Source organism: Sebastes umbrosus, chromosome 4, assembly GCF_015220745.1.
Source record: "Sebastes umbrosus isolate fSebUmb1 chromosome 4, fSebUmb1.pri, whole genome shotgun sequence".
NCBI classification, from domain to species: Eukaryota; Metazoa; Chordata; class Actinopteri; order Perciformes; family Sebastidae; genus Sebastes; species Sebastes umbrosus.
The window spans coordinates 32,744,842-32,762,864 of NC_051272.1; the positions used below are offsets into that span (position 1 = coordinate 32,744,842).

Consider the following 18,023-nt stretch of genomic DNA (forward strand, 5'->3'; position numbering starts at 1 on the left):
ATTTGGAGGTTAGTCTCTGGTACAAATCCCCAGACTGATAAATGTAATTAGGGTAAATGTGTGTGATGAAGTCAGATGAGTGACTCTGTCACCTACACAGAAACCATTAACGTGCCATTGAGCAAGACACTGAACCATTTCACCACTGCAGTTGCCAACAGGACAGCTCCCCAGTGTCAGGGATTCAATGGATGGATGGGTTAAACATGTAGCTTTCACCCAGCAAGACCAGTATTCCTGTAACGCGTGTTCCTGTACCAAAAAGTAGTGTACTTATTTTAACCCTCTGAGACCCAAAATAGACCCGTTTTTGTCTTTTTAGGGGGGTACAGGGGTCTTTAGGGGGAGATAGCAGGTCAACAGTAGATGTCATATAGAAGTGTTGTACATCATCTGAAAGCTGGGAACCTGAAGATTAATTTGAGATGCAGCTCTGCACTGTGTGTCAAGTTGTTCTAGTCCTAAATCAGAAAAAAACATGAATTAATTAATTATTTAATTATTCAAAATAAACTGTGAAAGTGTGTAAGAGCTTAGAACATGATGATAGAAGTATATGATGATCATCCCCATGCTCTGTTATGTCTCATAAGTTGTTGCAGCAATTTGTGGGTTGATACCATTTGTTCCAAAGATTTGGTGCTAAATTTAACCATTTTTTACCACCGGAGAATTGATAAAAAATGATCAATAATCCCTCCAAAATACCACATTAAGACACCAAGACCTTGAGGAACACCATAGAAAAAGCCATGCTGTGATTTGGGATCAAAAACTTTTGACATTTGGAGTTTTCTGCAAGAATTGCATTTTTCGACGACTGGATGTCAAGCACTTCTGTTGTGTAAACTGCTCAGAAACCCCCTTATTGTCAATCTAGCTAGGAAAGCCATCCATCCTCTGAATGCTCTAGGTCTCTAGTTTGTGGCTGTAAAGTTTCATGAGGCTGTGATTATCCTAGAGGTCACCACAGGTCATTTTATACAGTGAGGTCAAGTTTCAAAAAATGGTCTCACTACAATGAAATGTCTCCTATGGGAACTAACATCATCACACATGAATACAGTTGGGCTCATTGGATCCACAATAGTCTCAGCTTTACAGTGATACGCAATTTATGTGATTCCATCCAACCTACTAGAGCCTCTAAAAGACAGTCAAGTCCGTCAGGATCGCCGGTTTCGGGGTTAAAAGCTGCTGTGCTCACATAAAAGATGACTTTGAAACCAATCGCTAAATCAGTTGTCTTTAAAAACAAAGAAAAAACAATGCTAGTGTTACTTCATCAGTTGTTGCTCTTCAGCCTCATGGTGGGAACATGCAACATCACATGTATCTGACGCAACACTGATACGAGGAGAAACCCAGTAAACATTCACAGCTAGTACACCGGAGAATAAGAAAATAAAAAGATACAAGTGTTCTTCTGAAAATGCATCCTAAAATAGAATTATTGATTGTTTTCTGACATTTTAAGGTATTTTCTGATAAATTCTAATGAAACATGTAACAGCTCAAACTGAAATTCCATGTGTCTGCCGAATCAGTAACTAATAACAGGATGATATCATCAATTCAAGCACGATGCTGTGATTTCTATTTTATTTATGCATGTCAATATATTAACTTTATTGACTAAAATACTGTGAATGTCATCAGATAAATTCTGCTTTTTGGGTCCCTTTTAGTAGGGAGTTATGTAATAAGTCAATACTAACACAGTATATCCTTGGGAACTTTGTACCCTGCCATTTAACCAGCACTGTGTTGCTTTGCAAAGAGCCTGGGTCATTCTGTCTCTCACTGCTGGTGATCGCATTTGTGCACAAACAAAACACATGCTATTTGAACAGCATGCATGAATCCCAAGAAATCAAGATAATAAAGAGAATTAAGAAGAGCAAAGAACACTTTTAGCAACCCCTTCCTTTTGTAGGGGCTACATTACTGGAGATTAGCTAGGGGTAGGCAGTTTGATGGATTACATGTGCATGTGTGTGTGTTGCAGATAATAGAAACTAATGTTTTGCATAATGTTTTTTTATATTAAAAAGTAATTCAAAGAGTAAATTAGCACCATGGTGTGAATAGTAAGGCTGGGACGATTTACCTATCTCCCGATTCGATATTTGGCACTTACTCCGATACTAATGCGATTTTTGTTAACGTTTTTAACACTAGACCATGGGAAAAAGTTGAATCATACACTTCTAGGGACTTTTACTTTGAAAAATATCTAAATTAATACAGTAAAAATGTTTGATTTTCAGCATGTATATAGTCAGAGATGTCCTGAAGTCAACTATATCAGTCAGGATATTGTCAGGAATTATTTATTACATTTTTTCCAGCAACCCAAAAATCAAAGAATAAAGACATTTCCCTCACAAATCAGTGGTATTTTCTTTTTAATTTATAAGGGACATGTAATGTTTTATACTTCTGGTGAATATAATCCAATCCGTATTTCCATATATGTATTTTGTATATACAGTTCCCTTTGTCATCACCTTATTTTGAAAACCGGACGTAGTCCCTCGTGTCTACTTCCTCTAACTTCTCCAAGGTGGTCTCTAGCTCTCCCGTCAGCTCCATTCTCTTTATACATCCATGGTCAGCTCCATCAGGGCCGTATGAATGCATTTAACATAAATGTCAGTATATGTGTGCTCTACAGTTGTAGCGTGGGCCCATTTCACCACGGAGGTGAGAGTGACGGCCGGCTCGACCGCACGTTACCGCGATACGATAACGTTTCCTGTCCGTGACAGAGTTAGCATGCAGCTTTAGCCATGATGTCTAGCTCTGCTTTTCCTGTCAATGTGTGAAACCCAAAGTGTTTCCATACTTTACTGGATGTGTAGTGTTTACCACGCTGGATTTAACATGTGAGGGTGCAGGTCGTATCCACGCAGACCCTCCAACATTTTCTACTTTCTTGTTTCGGCTCGCCGCAATTTGTTTTGGTTGAAAGATAAGAAACGGATATGACGTCACGTTACTCTGACTACAACAATAAAAGTAGTACCTTCCTTCTACCTCTGCATAAAGTCAAATGAAGCAAATATATGGATTCTGGCTTTAAAAAATGAATGTCAAAATCGTAAAAAAAAAATAAATAAAAGAATGGCGATACATAGGTGAATCGATTTTTTTCCCACCCCTAGTGTATAGGGTGTGTTGCTCTGGTGCACCTGTAAACACACTCAACAGTGATATCACACCCTGTTCCCAGAACTGGGTACACACTTCTACAACATTGGAGTCAGAAGGCCTAATGGATGAAATAAAGCAAAACTATAGCTTCGGGTCTCGGGTCGGGTTCAGGTCTCAAAGTTGGCAGTACCAGTTTTGTTGGGTCTTAAAGGTACAATGTGTAAGATCTGGCCAGAATTTTTGTTTAAAACATTATACAAATGAACTAACATTATGAACAAAATGTGAGGTGGTTACAGTGTTGATGTTATGTCAAAGGCGTCTATGTATGGTGTTACAGTGAGTCACGCTCACGTTGAAGGTACGTTGGTCCGTGGGTCCGTGTATGTTTTGGTTGTTTGTTTATTGGATTAAATCCAAAGTGGCCCAACCAGTATCTTGATTTTACCTCGACAACACAGGCTGGATGTATCAACTATTCCCTCCAACAACACTGTGTAAATACACATGTGCAAACAGAGGGCATTACTGTGGGCCTCAGGGATGACCCTTGGTGACATGCTGTTCAGGTCTACACCAGTTTTTTAACAGTCTTCTACATCCATTTCACTATCATGCGGGCGGACATTTGGTGTTGAGTCGTGCCACTGGATACCTTGCCATACAGAGCTGTCTTCCACTAAGCTGATTGGCTGAGAGGAGACCGGCACCAAGAAAAGCAGACGTGACTCCCAGTGGGCGGCCCATGGGGTATAAGTCCAACTCTTCTTGACATCATCGAATAAGATAATGGTGGCAAGTGGATACTAGTCCACCCTTTTGCTTTGTAAACACACACTAAACGCTACACTTTTTAAAATGGGAGTATTTTGTGACAAAAAAACTGACTTTTACTAAAATCACGCTCTTTATAACACCATGAAATGGATCTTGATGCACAGCTGAACTAATTTTAGGGCTTTAAAGAACATTTATCTCTACAGCACTGAACCCAAATGGCTCTACATTGGATCCCTTTAGGATTCTACTTCACAGCCATGCTAACGGCTCTATGAGGCTGTACTTAGGCATACTGGTGCTTTATTCTAACTTTAGAGTGCATGCAGATGTTTAGCAGGTGTAATTTTTATTTGTATATGCTGCCCTCGGGGTCCATTTTTAAGAAATATAACTTTTCATTGTTTTGCAGATGACATCCAAATATATTTGCCTTTAAAAACAACCAGTAAAGACTCATTGCAGCCTTTGTTGAACTACATGATATCAGGACTTGAATGGATCTGAACTTCCTCAATCTTAATGAAAATATGACTGAGATCGTTACGTTTGGACACCCAGACCTATTAGACAACTCGGTTGGTATTCTTGGCCCTTTGGCTTTTCAAAAACAGACTTGTGTAAAAAATCTTGGCGTAATCTTTGACAGCACCTGTAAGAACCATATTGTATTGTTTACAGGTTTTTGCATTTGATTATCATTTAAAAGGTATATTGTGTTATGCCATTAAAATGTTTGACATACATTAGAATTTAGGTCTTAAAGTCAGAAAAATTGTTGCTCCCCATCCTGCTTCACTGAAGCCGAACTTGCACTAACCACACTTAAAGGGACATGCCCAAATTGTCCACAAGCAGGACGACTAGTGGAGCACAGCACCTTCAATTTTGAAAAAATTGTAAAAAACAGCTTTTTTCAGTTAAGGCTTTTGGCCAAGGTTAAGGCGTATCTGTCTTCCAGGGATCTTGCGAGAGTTACCCATGCTTTTATTACCTCTCGGTTAGACTACTGTAATTCTTTGTATGTGGGTTTACAACAGTCGTCTCTTCACCGGCTGCAGTTAGTACAAAATGCAGCTACTCGCCTTCTCACTGGAAAAAGAAAACTGTGATCACATATCACCAGTTCTGGCCTCCCTCCAAGGGCTTCCTGTCCGTTTCCAGTTTGATTTTAAGATTTTATTGCTTATTTTTAAGATTTTAAATGGGCTGGCACCACCTTATTTATCAGAACTATTGCACCTCCATACTCCGGTCAGAGCACTGAGGTCGACCAATCAGATGCTCCTGGATGTCCCCAGAACTAGACTCAAAAACAGAGGCGACTGAGCCTTTGCTGTGGCCGCCCCTAATCTCTGGAGCAGTTTACCTCTTCATATTAAAACTGATCAGACCGTAGAATTGTTTAAGTCGCTGCTAAAGACTCACCTCTTCACGCTGGCGTTCGATTAAGTTCATTTTCTGTTGTGCTGCTGCTCTTTTACTGCTGTAATGTGCAGATTATGGTTATTGTTCTTGCTCTGTTCATATTGTTGTTTGAATTGTATTCATTTTTATTATGTACATGTTCAGCACTTTGGTCAACTGCGGTTGTTTTTAAATGTGCTGTACAAATAAAGTTTGACTTGACTTGACTTGACTAATGTTCACCATGTTATCTTAGCGTGTTTACATGTTAAATTTGCTGATTAGAACTGAACATAGCTGAGGCCGATGGGAATGTCATTAGTGTTGCAGGTCAAAAAACAAGGTATTGGACAAATGAGCTTAATTCTGTCTGAACATAATGAATGACGGTAATCCACAAATATCAACCTCATGGTGTTGCTGGAGGAAAAGTTAGTGGATCACCAATCATAAGGGTATATCATCTTGGACTCATGACTGTACAAAATGGTGTATCAATCCGTCTTTTTTATGTGTAATCTTTGATCTGCTGATGGTGCTAGGATTATCATTACATTTCATCCCCTGGGGACCACGAAAGCCTTTAAAAACATTTCATGGCGATCTATTCAACAGTTGTAGAGATATTTCTGTCTGCACCAAAGTCTTGCTGGACCGACCAACCAACAAAAGAACATATCACAAGGCTCTGTCGAGTACCCCACTGGGTTATTTATTCTCATTTGGCATTGATTTGTCAACAAATCTAAACTTCTGTAACTTCACAAAATACCCAAACATTCAAGAAACACCTGCTAGAGGAAATGCTACGATAATAATTGAGAACAGACGCAAGATGGTGATTTTCTAGCTCTAGCACAGCAATGTGTATCAAAGATCTTTCTAATTATGGGCTTTCCAGTGGCAACACTTGAATTTCCCACTGAAATCCATATGGTCATGTAACAGCTGCAAGATACAAATATTTACAATAAGCATTTTTTGTTCAATAGTGCAGTCACCAGCCCTCAATCAGAGCTGGAAGCCAGAGGTCTAAGGTTATGTACTGTATGTCCTTTAAAACTCAAGCAGTCTTTTAAAAGTGTTTACAGATTATTTAAAGCTGCATTGAGAAGTTTTTTGGCTACTTGGGGGCCAAAACAAACTCCACAACAAGCTACAATTAACTCACTTTGACTCATTTGGAGTCGTGTTTGTATCCACCTATTTGTGTGTCTTCTTTTATACTCCACGACTGAGAAAAATATCTGGTCCTTTGGCTAGTTGCCAACTTTGGCCGAAACTATGTTGTAGACACAAGTTTTCGATACACTGCCCCCTTACAATTTGTGAGAATATCGGTTTGCCGCGAGGAGAAACCCGCACGGAGTATAAAAGATCCAAACGTTTCCTTGTCACGTCCGTGCGACCGTCCATTCGGAAAGCAAACTGGGGCTTTAACTTAAAAGAAAATCCATATTAACGTCTTCATTTCTTAATGTCACAGTTTGTCTGTAACACAATCGTGAGTCCAACTCGATCCAACAATTGTTCAAGAGGATGAGTCAAAGCAAGTAGCATTCCCCTCAGACTTGATGTTGAAAAAACAAATCTAATGGATCTCTATGAAGATTTCTTATGTAAAAAAAAAATTAGTCTTTGCCAATATATGGTTATCAGTATTGGTCAAAAAGCCAGTATAGGTCTAGTTATAGTCTGTATGTTCAAATGTTCGCATATCTGATCCAGGCTCTTTGCAGTCTCATACTCTAAAAGCCTTTACACACCAACACAAAAATATACTCGCTTGCAAATAGTTTTGCATCAAAACTATTCATACTGGCACCGATGCGCATTTGCAACACTTTTTCAAGAGAGTGTCCCGGTAGCTGGTCCTCTGCCTACACGAATCTATTCAAATTTGCGTAGGCAGAGGACCAACTACCGGGATCCCATTGACCCAGAGCAGTGTCTGGCAGTCTATCTGAGGTAAGATGTTGTATAGCCTAAGCTACTGTAAGCTATTTTATTGAGTTTCCTTTTAGCAAAAGTCTCCGAGGCTGAGTGAATTTGAGTTCCCTCTGGTAAACAGTAATGCAGTGTTGCTTCGGACTACGAAGCCTCTGTGTTATTTTACACTAGTGTACATATTAAATATCTCTGTTTTGCACCACGTGATTGGTTGATGCCTTTATTCTAAGGTGCGAAAGCTCAGAAAAATCAACCACGTTCCGTAAAAACGTCTGCTTTTTCGTTGCTTAATATTTGCTTTCTGTGTGAAAATACTCATGACAAAAACAACAGTTCAAAAAACGTGCAAATTAATTATACGAAAAAATACGCCCTTGGCGTGTGAAGGCGAGGTTTGTAATCAGGGTCACAATCAGGCGAGTCCTTACCGTCACCAGAAGAATGACTGGAGTAAAGAGTGTTCACATCAAAAGAAGAATCATCATCTTCTTCCTCCTCCTCCTCCCTCCTGTCCTCATCATTGTCATCATTGCCGCCTTGTAACACAGGCTCTAAATATCTGGCGGAGGATCTCCCCTTTGTCACTCTGTAACACTCCTGAGAGCTCAGTCTGTTAAGAGTCACATAGGGCTGTAGCAGCTTGGACTGCAGCAGCACAGCCTGACTTGGCAGTGATAACCTCAGCTGGACTCTTCTGACTCTGCTGGTCTCAAACCTGACAGTGACACCTGACCTGATGTTACGTGTATGAGGATGAGGTTTGATGAAGTTCTGAGGGACAACTTGTTGAGATAATTCAGTAGATAAAGGGATTTGGTTAGCAGCACAGACTGAGGATAACGTCCCGGACTGGGAAGTAGAGGTTGAAGCATCTTCTGTAGGAGGTCCAGAGACATTGATGTTGGGTAAGGGCGGACAACTTGTCCACAAGGTAGTGGGGGCCTCTTCGAACTGCTCAGCTGAAGGATTTTCACTGAATCCGTCCAGAGCCTGTGAATGTCTGGTGGTTGTACCACCCTGTCTGAACTTTCTTGAAAGTTTGGAATAAGATTCTTGAGTTGGTGGTTGACAGCTGGTAGAGTTAGATGCATCCTGAGATAAAGGAGCCGTCTGCACTTTGTACGTTGTGTCTGGTTGGTCAAACATAATGTCTTTCATTGTTCCTCGAGGTATGGCATTGTTACCTGAGGTATGGTGGTGTCGAGAGATTAGTACCTGAGGACTGGAAGCGGAAGCTGGCAGTTTGTTACTAGACATGGTGAAGCGATTGAGAGGTGCTTGATGGGGTTTAAAGGTAGGGAAGATCCTATTGAGAGAGGCAATGTCTATCAGTCGGACCACCGGCGACAACAGGACGGACAGCTGAGTGTCTCTGGACGAAGAGGGCTGTGGTAGAAGTTTGATTTGAGACGTATCACTTGCTAATACAGTTGGTCCAGAGCTTTGCTCATCTTCGGGGTTTGCTTGTTCAGATGCCTGGGCTGCTGTCTGAAGATGGGTGGAGGTCTTTGGAGATGGATGTTGTTGGTCAGGGGGGCATAAGATGAGGTCAGAGGGTGTGAGGTCCTGTGATGAAAAGGTTGATGAGGAAGACTGGAACAGTGGGGGAGACAAAGAAACATTAGCCTGAAGCAGCAGCTCTTCTGAGCACTCGTCAGGACATTCCTGCAGGATGCTCTCCACCCATCGTTGGTGTTTGGAGCAGAACTGAGGGGAGGAGGCGGCCTCCTGAACACGTTCACTGCTTCTCTGACTGATTTCCTCCTTTTCCTTGTCACTGCTGTCGTCCTCCACCCTCTTGACTACCTCACTATCCTCCTCTGTTTGTCGATGTCTGCTAACATCTGAAACATTGTCATTCTCCAACAAAAGAGTTCTGTCTTTGGGCACATCTTGATCAGCATCCTCTCCTCCCTCAAAAACCTCTGGCTGAAACCGTAGGGGAGTCTTGGCTTCCATTGACTTGAGGAGAGCGTTTGAAGAGCTGCCATACAGAACAGACTTTGAGAGTTGAGAGCTTTCCATTCCATTCTCTCTGTGTGCTAATGACTGAGAAATACTGCCCGAACGACAGGAAGCGGCATCTAAAAAGGAACAGAAAGGCAGCGCATTTTGATTAACAAATGTAATAATTATCATCAGAAGAAGAAATGCATTATTGGCTAAATGTAAACGCAATCTTTTGTCACCGACCCTCGTTAACCGATTACTAACCGTTAACCTCTCTAATGAACTGTTGACGGTTGAGGTAATGTAGACACCAAGTTTTGACGAGTAATTTTCTATATATCTAAATCTATATATTTCATTAATCAATGTAAAAAAAAGTTGAATTAACTGCTCCTTACAACCACTATGTCAACTGAAAATGACAAATACATTTTCTTTCTTTCATTCATTTATTAGAGAATTCTGCTGCCTATGTTATAAAGTCTGACAGTGCACCGGCATACAATAACAAGATGTTAAGTTGGTACTCTCACTCACGTTTTGTGTCAAGCATTTTGCTGGATATTCATATTTTTTAGGGGTTATCCAGGCAATAATGAACTATGAGATGAGCTGATATGGGAAAATAGGGGATGATGTCATGAAATTAAATCCATCAATTTCTATATCGTTTTTACAGTACTAGGTACGCATATGCAGTACTCCATATACGAGGGAATGAAACGGTAAAAACAACAATAAACAGTAAAATACTAAAGGTAAAATTCTAAGTTACAACAAAGAGATATCGTCTTGTTTTCCATACATATGTATATGAAGTTGACATTTGTATGGTATTTGTGTTTTGTGTTGGGAGGTGTTTCTTACCACAGTGCAGCAGTTTCTTTAGAGTTGTTGCTATGTTGGTGGAGTCAGACGTAATGACTCCCAACAATAGCTTCTCCTCCTCAGTCATGGGGCTTTCTTTCTTCAGTATCTAGATCACACATTTGTATTATGGCAAAAATGCATTCAATGAGAAATTCCAATCATGTCATTTTTACGGCCCTTCGTTTTTTTTCAGTGTTCTCAGATACCCTTTGGAGTTTGTGACCGCTTGTTTCGCTATTGCGCAATGTGTTGATGAGCGGGCCTCAAGAATGAACACTGTGTGGTTTGGTGAGAGACATTGAATGCAAACACAACTCTACTAGAAAACTCTCCAGGGTACCTTACTTACTGAGACAAAAACCCATCTTTAAAAGAGCATTACAGTAACAGTACTTACAGCAATTCTCTGAAATACAAGATAAAAAATTTGACATCATCACAGCATCGGATCGTGCATCTCATCTACCAAAATTATGTTCTTGGCAACTCTTTCAAAAGGGGCCACCAAACAGCAAGCACAGTTTAAAGTATGCGTTACCATAGAACACACACCTTGTCAATGTAGGTATCTCCTGGTAACACAGCCTCCAACTCGTGTAGATAGTGCAGCAGTCTGTCCTCTACTCTCTGGGCATAATGTTCACCATACTGCTGCTCCATCTGATTCTGAGAGACAGCAAGCACTTAACACCTGGAAACAACCCTCCATCACACGTTCTGTAATTTGCGTGCAGTTTAGTACTTTGGGTTTAATCATACATACCAAAAATCTAGAAAGCAAAGGTCATTAAGAAACATAACCGCGGTTGCAAATGATAAATCATGGTGTGGGTTTCCATAAAACTATTTTTAATCCACAATGTTGCTCTCCATTTGTCTGTTTTTTTTGTCTGAGTTCCAGATGTTTCTAATTCTGCTCAAGCACCCTCTGAAGAGTCTAGGGAAGAATTTTCTAGCATGTTTCCCCACAAGGTTTACAGTTTATAGTTTACACTGTTTATTAGATGATGCAAAGCATGTATTACTCCTCATTACATCACTATTTGTATGTTCTCAGTACATGGACAACTCTACTGTATATTTGTATGGTATGCATAAGGATATATTTTTAAATGTGGATCTCTAGTGCACCCTGCTGGATAGCAAAGTTAGGGGCTGAGAGAAAAAAACGTGTTATTCAACACACTGAGAGACTACATGCATGCACAACACGGACCCATCATTCTCTTATGATCCCAGTGAATATGGCAAGCGGTTTTAACATTTAATAGCTAGACAGGATATTCATTAGAGATATCTGCAACGTCATTTTTCCTAGTCAAAACTCTAATTCAAGATATCCCTAATTCTATTTTGACTAGGCAAAACTCTAATTTTAGATATTTTGACTAGTATGATTCAAACTACTTTTGCCATTCATGTGTATGGGGTTTGTCATTACAGATATCCATAATTCACATCGCGGATATCCACAACTGAATTCTGACTAGTCAGAATTCCAGTTCAAGATATCTTTATTTACCCTCAACTGAAGATATCTACATTATCCTTTTTAGATATCTAAAATTAAACTTTGACTAATCAGAATGATGTTGTAGATATCTCTAACTGGAGTTAGGGATAGTCAGAAGGTATTAACGGATATCTAGAATTAGAGTTGTGACTAGGTGAAATTACTTTGCAGATATCTGTAATTACGTCAGAAGAGGGGGGATGGGACAGGAGGTGAAGCTATTCAAACATACTATGGCGCTGCACTGCAGCCGTGTGGGTTTATAAAGTGTGTCTGGAGACAATAAATCTACAATACGATGTAAATTTCTACCACAACTCTCTAGTGAACAAAGCTCTTGTTGTCCACAAATGATCCTTGATGATGAGCTCTTTCTATTTCATGTCATTTTCTAACTATCTGATCCACAGCGGTCCCCGACCACTCGTCCCACAGCCGACTGCACAGAGAGACCGACGTTATGTTTCCAGCTGGGAGGACTAAAGGCTTGTTGTGATTAAAATGAGCCTGTAGCTCGTTGTCTACCTTACTACGGTTAGAAAGAGCCCTCGTTGATGTTTTAACTATGTTTCTCTTATGTTATTGATCCGGGAAGTTTGAATCTGTGAATATCTTTAATACTTTACCGAACTATCCAAGTTAGCAAAAGCTTCTGCTGACACTGTTCAGATGCTTTGTTGGGCCTTTATCCAATGGGAAGCCTTGATGAGCAACGTCATGACAACAACTCTGTCTAGTCATACTGAGGTTTGAGATATCTGTAACTGTTATTTACGATAGTCAGAACTGAATTACAGATATCTCTAACTGTTGTTTTGACTAGTCACAATGACCTTATAGATATCTGGAATAAGAATTCTGACTTGTCACAATGTAATTACAACTAGTCAAAATGTAATTGTGGATATCTCTAATGTTAATTCCGGATAGTAAAGCTTAGCTATTAAATGTTAAAACGGCTTGCCATAAGTGCACAACCAATCACTGCAGGATAAACACTGAATTTGTTTAATTTTTAAGAAAGATAGCCTGATACAGGCTTATAAAGCTTCCAACATCTTACCGACACTCACTATTATTTCTACAGATATTTACAACTTAGGCATCACTTCAATAGAAATATTAGAATTAAGGAGATAAACTGAAATGAGTCTAAACATTTTTATTGATGCAAATATGGAAAGGTAAAAGTCTGAAATTGTACACTTCTTAAGACAGCTTGCATTCAAACACGCACGTAACTATTGTAGGGAGACGCCACCGCAGTAATGGTGACTCGTTTACTCCTGGTTCTTCCCGGGATTTGTTTAAAAATTAACCTTTAAACTTGTATCCTTTCTTGCATCCTTCATTCTAGCAGTTACTTCTACAGTTATAAGACAGTGTAGTGAAGTAAACTAACCTTAATATAATCTTCAAGTTTGTTCTTGTCCATAGTAAGAGCTTGTGCCAGAGCCTTGAAGTCCAGATGGTTCTCCCTCATTAGGAACATTTCACGTTGGCTCTGTGCAGGAAAAAAGGACACAAAACTTTGGTAACAAATTGGTAAGCTTTTCATAGCTGCCATAATTAACCGGACAATGCTGTAAGTTACATGCTTGTCTAGCCCATAAAAACTCAACAATAACTTCAAACATTATCTTCTCATGAAGTTGATATGGCTAACGTCAGCAAACAGCTGCATATTTTCAGATATAGAAGACATGGGGCAACATTATCATTCATTTGGAGTTGTGTCTGCATCCACCTAATGAATGTAAGTGCAATATTCACTGTCCTTTTAGCTGAACCACGACAGTAAAATTGTGGACAGTAAAATCAAAACAATGAGCTAAAAGTCGCAAAAATGCTCTATAGTGTCGAGGGGAACCGCAGAGTCAGGGGATACTCAGGTGACCCCTTTCACATTACAACTAGTCATTTTGTGCATTGACACTATAAAAACAGTGATTAATGCAGCTGTAAAGGTACAGTGTGTAACAATTAGGGGGATCTATTGGTAGAAATGGAATACAATATTAATATTAATATTATTAAGTATGTTTTTCTTTAGTGTATAATCACCTTAAAATAAGAATCGTTGTTTTTTTCGTTACCTTAGAATGAGCCGTTTATATCTACATAGGGACAGGTCCTCTTCATGGAGCTGGCCACCATGTTTACTACAGTAGCCCAGAACGGACAAACCAAACCCCTGTGTTAACTTTTCCTGCTTGGCCCGGAGTTAATAATATTATTCGCTCCAGAGCCATTCCACTCAGCCGCCGGGAAACAAGAAACAAGAAACCTCTGTTGGTCTTGAGGAGCTGCAGAATTTATTTCTGCACAAACTGCAACTTCCACTTTACATTCACTTGATATTCTCAAAGCTGAACTAAGTCTGTCTTCTGCTGTACTAACTCTATTGTTTCGCTCACACACATTCGCCGTTGCTGCTCTCTCTCTCTTGCTTCACCACTCAATTGCAAATTCCAACATCTGGCTCTAGATAGGGACATTCACGTTTTTGCATCGGCCACTGTAGTTGTCCAACACGCTTGGCACATGGGCGTGGTTGCAATCTGCAACCTCACCGCTAGATGTCACTAAATCCTAGACACTCCTGCACACCTACAAATGTTAAATGTGTTTCAAAGATATAAAAATATGAAGAACAGATAGTTCCAAAGTTGGATACTTACACATTGATCCTGGTATTGAGGGAGTTTACTTGGGAAGAACTGGTTGATTTTAAACACAGTATCAACCATTCCCATTCCTCGGCCCTCCCTGAGCATCCTCATAATGACCTGGAAGCATAGAGGGAGCGAGAAAGATGAAGATAAATATAGAGCGTGAAACTGAAATTTAAATTAAAAAAATATAAATAAACTTTAAAAACACAGCCATGGATCAACTGTAGCTGGAACATGTAAGTAATGCTACCACCACTCATCTCCATACCATGGTCTTGAGGCCAAACATGATCTTCATGTGTTTGATGGGAGCCACCAGTCTGGGTAGAAGTCTGTAAGTGTCTTCCAGAAAGCTCATGACTCTCTCAAAGTGCTCCATGTCCCTTTTCTTCACCATGGAGTATACCTGGGCAGAGGCAACACGCAGCCTCCACGAATCTTCAAGGCTCAGAGGCTGGGAGTCCACTTCTGGATAATTGGGAGGGTCCACAACTGTGAAGTACCAACATGAAGCACGTCACATCCTCCTCTGATTTTACTTTCATTACAACTGTCAATTTCAAAAGAGTGATCTACTACGTTTTGCTGTGACTGGCCTAAAAGGTTCTTTATTTAATCTGAAGTACACGTTAAAGTGCAGTTAGGTTCAGGTTTTGTGCAAGTAGTTTGCATGTACTTCACCTGTGGTGGAATAAGTATTTAGATCTTATATAAGCACTTGTAAAAATACAGTGTGAAAAGTCCTGCATGTAAAAGTTTACTTAAAGGTCCTAAATGTGAGATTGGGAGAGCTTTTATTGCCTATGCACAGCTCTCAGCCTGGCGAAAGCTGAGCTGGCGTCTCGTAGTTAACGGTGCTAAAAGCGCGAACAGTGAAACACAACGGCAACACTGCTGACAGAACTAACAGTGTTAACCTTAGAGGGAACCAGAGGGTTGGTGCTACTCTTCTGCGATGGCGCCGTCGCTCAAGACGACCACCGTATGAGAGCAGTACAGAGCAGCAGCCCTGAGCTAGCCAGTGGGGCACACTCACATGCACTAAAAGGCACGCGCAGCCGGCCCGGCTATGTCAACAAAACACAGAGAAGCTCTGATTACAACACACACACACAGAGGGAGAGTGGCGTCCTTCTTCGCTCAGGTAGACATTACTCCTCTATATATTTACATTGTAAATAGTTGTTTGCTGCTATATTAATGATCTGAATATCTAATTTAGCATGTTTAACAAAATGCCATTGTGCCAAAGTGCCATTTTAAGAGTTTTGAGCATATTTTGATGATTATCGGATTGTGAATCGGATAATCGTGACATGAAATTAGGCGGCTTCTCACAGGGGAGAGCTCCGTGACAAAAGGGGGTGAAAGTAGTGAAAAGCCATGATTGTCACAGCCTCTAATACACCCAACGATAATAATGCCTTCTTTGTGATCACACCCGGCGCCACAGGTGCACCAAGTGAGCCTGGCCTGAAAGAACAAAGTGGGGGGACAAAAAGTTTGCAGATGGAACACGTCCCTGCTGCCTTCAGATGGTTGTAAAGAGAGTGACCAGTGTAGAGGAAAGGCCTTCAATAGGCTATAGTACAAAGGCGCACCAGAGAACACAAGTGTTTACAGTTTGAAAAGAATCCTTCCCAGCGCCTGCAAGCAATTATAGCAAAAACAAGCAAAAGCAGCCCAAACTCATTACATCATCTGACGTCAACTGATAAATCAACGCTACATGTAAAATGAATACGATATTTGAAATGGTGTGTTTGATCTGCATCTGCAATTTTGCGAAATTCACGACAGTTTTCAATCATTGAATTATGCAAAATGAATATAACTTAGGGGAGACCGGGGGCAATTGTAACATCTCAAATATCTCTAATCAGAAACGAGACAGAACCATGAAACTCATTATGCACATGGTCTGTGATGATCCCTCTCTGCCTGCCAAAGGACAAACTGATGTCTCATACTCTTCAAAGTTTTTCTGCCAAAACTTTTTTTTTTTAGATATGAAAGTTATTAATTGTTCAGTGAATATTAAATTGTTTTAACTATATCTAAGTTCTTGGTAGTTTATTGTGGTCTAGGCTCTATTGCCATCTAGTGTATTGTCTCAATAGTTAACCAATCATGGCCAGGAACAGTGTTTTGTGCAGCTCAACATTGTATGTAATGAGGTTTGGATCAGATTTAACTATGTCTGTGATTGGTCCCTGTATCTAGAGCCATGTGATAAAAAAAAAGTGATCGATTCCCAGATAATTGGATCCAACTCCCAGATGTGTTAACTCTGCCCTTGTGTATATTATTGAACTGAATCTGTATACTTCGCACGCTCTGAAGAAGACTTCGTGCTGAAACGCGTAAGCGAAATTTATTGTGATGTGAGCCAATTAAACAAGTGAAATGTTTGTATTTTGTCCTCCTTGATTTTGAAATCTAGGATGTGCTACCCTATCACATTTTTTTGTTTATTGTGGTCCTTGTTATTTATATATGACGGTATTACTTATATTTTTTCAGTTGCCCCCATATGCTGTTACAATCGCCCTTGTACGCGGGGACGGATGTAACATTTGACTTCTAGGGTTTAGAAGTCAAATCAATATTGTGACTCTAATATTGCTTGTAAACACAGTTGATGACTGTTAACAAGTAGAACACAAATACAAGTTACCTCCATAAAAATTGTATCCAAATAGCTCAAGAGGTTTTTGAGTAATAACATCAAAACCCCCCAAAAATGTTACAATTACCACCAGTCTCCCCTACTTAGTTTACAGGTCGCATATTATAAAAAAGTGAGATTTTCATGTTTCTTTATTATAAAGCAGGTTTAAGTCCTATATAAATACTGTGAACGTATCGAAACACTCAATACACAGGGAAATACACACAGCCCTCTTTCAGAAACTCTGCATTTGAAACAAGCCGTCAAGATTTCTGCCCATTTGTGATGTAACAAATATACAATATTTAGACCCTTGACACAATTTTAAATGTAGACATTCTAAATGTGTTCCAGTTTATATCCTGTTGAAGTGTATGTGAATGACATCAGCTGACAGGAAGTATACATGGACCCAAGCTGTTGCCTAGCAACACAACTATGTTGCAATTCCGTCAAAATGCCTAAAACTGAGCGTTTCAGACAGAGGGTAAATACAGGTATATTCAGTCAGACAGCATGAGGAAAATAAAGGGTTTTTTTTAACATTACAGCATGTAAACATGTTCTAGTAGAAACACAAAATACAAGTATAAACCTGAAAATGAGCACGATATGGGACCTTTAACTATCATTGATGTAATAATAATCCAGCCTTATAGGTAACTGGGGTAATAATAATAATGAAACCAACCTTCATGTATCTCCATCATCTTGTGAGCCCACACATACTCTATGATCCACAGAGGTAACCTGGGGAACTTGTGTAAACATGACAGACTGTCAGTCTGCAGCTCTGCTCCCTCCATCAGAGGACGCTCAGCACGGCACCGGGCAGCCCGCTGAGCCTTTTATAACTCCCGCTCATCACCCTCATGACCGGGCTGCGATCACCCAGCTGACGGGACATGTACCGGCAAGTTCATACATGTTGAGATGTTGAACGTCCCTGTTCTGGGACTGTTTGAAAACGGTACAAACTACTTCCTTTGTCAAATTCACTGGCTGTCAAAATAAAGCTTTGCAGAGGAACTGCCCTATGAGATAACGATGCGCA

At 40.1% G+C, this 18,023-nt stretch overlaps 1 protein-coding gene across 2 annotated transcripts; it reads right to left on the reverse strand.

Annotated features, from left to right (window-relative positions):
• Positions 1–6,026: 6,026 nt before the first annotated feature.
• Positions 6,027–17,930, reverse strand: LOC119486699. Of its 2 annotated transcripts, none has more exons than XM_037767006.1 (7): positions 17,661–17,930; positions 14,567–14,790; positions 14,305–14,412; positions 13,026–13,127; positions 10,663–10,770; positions 10,108–10,216; positions 6,027–9,374 (listed from the first exon to the last, which is right to left on the reverse strand). In XM_037767006.1, exons 1-7 carry the CDS (start codon positions 17,773–17,775, stop codon positions 7,645–7,647), a joined length of 2,496 nt encoding a protein of 831 aa, XP_037622934.1. In that variant the 5' UTR covers positions 17,776–17,930; the 3' UTR covers positions 6,027–7,644. The 2 variants fall into 2 exon arrangements, with proteins under 2 accessions (XP_037622934.1, XP_037622933.1); XM_037767005.1 differs by having other exon boundaries at positions 10,663–10,776; positions 17,661–17,929.
• Between the last annotated feature and the right edge of the window lie 93 nt (positions 17,931–18,023).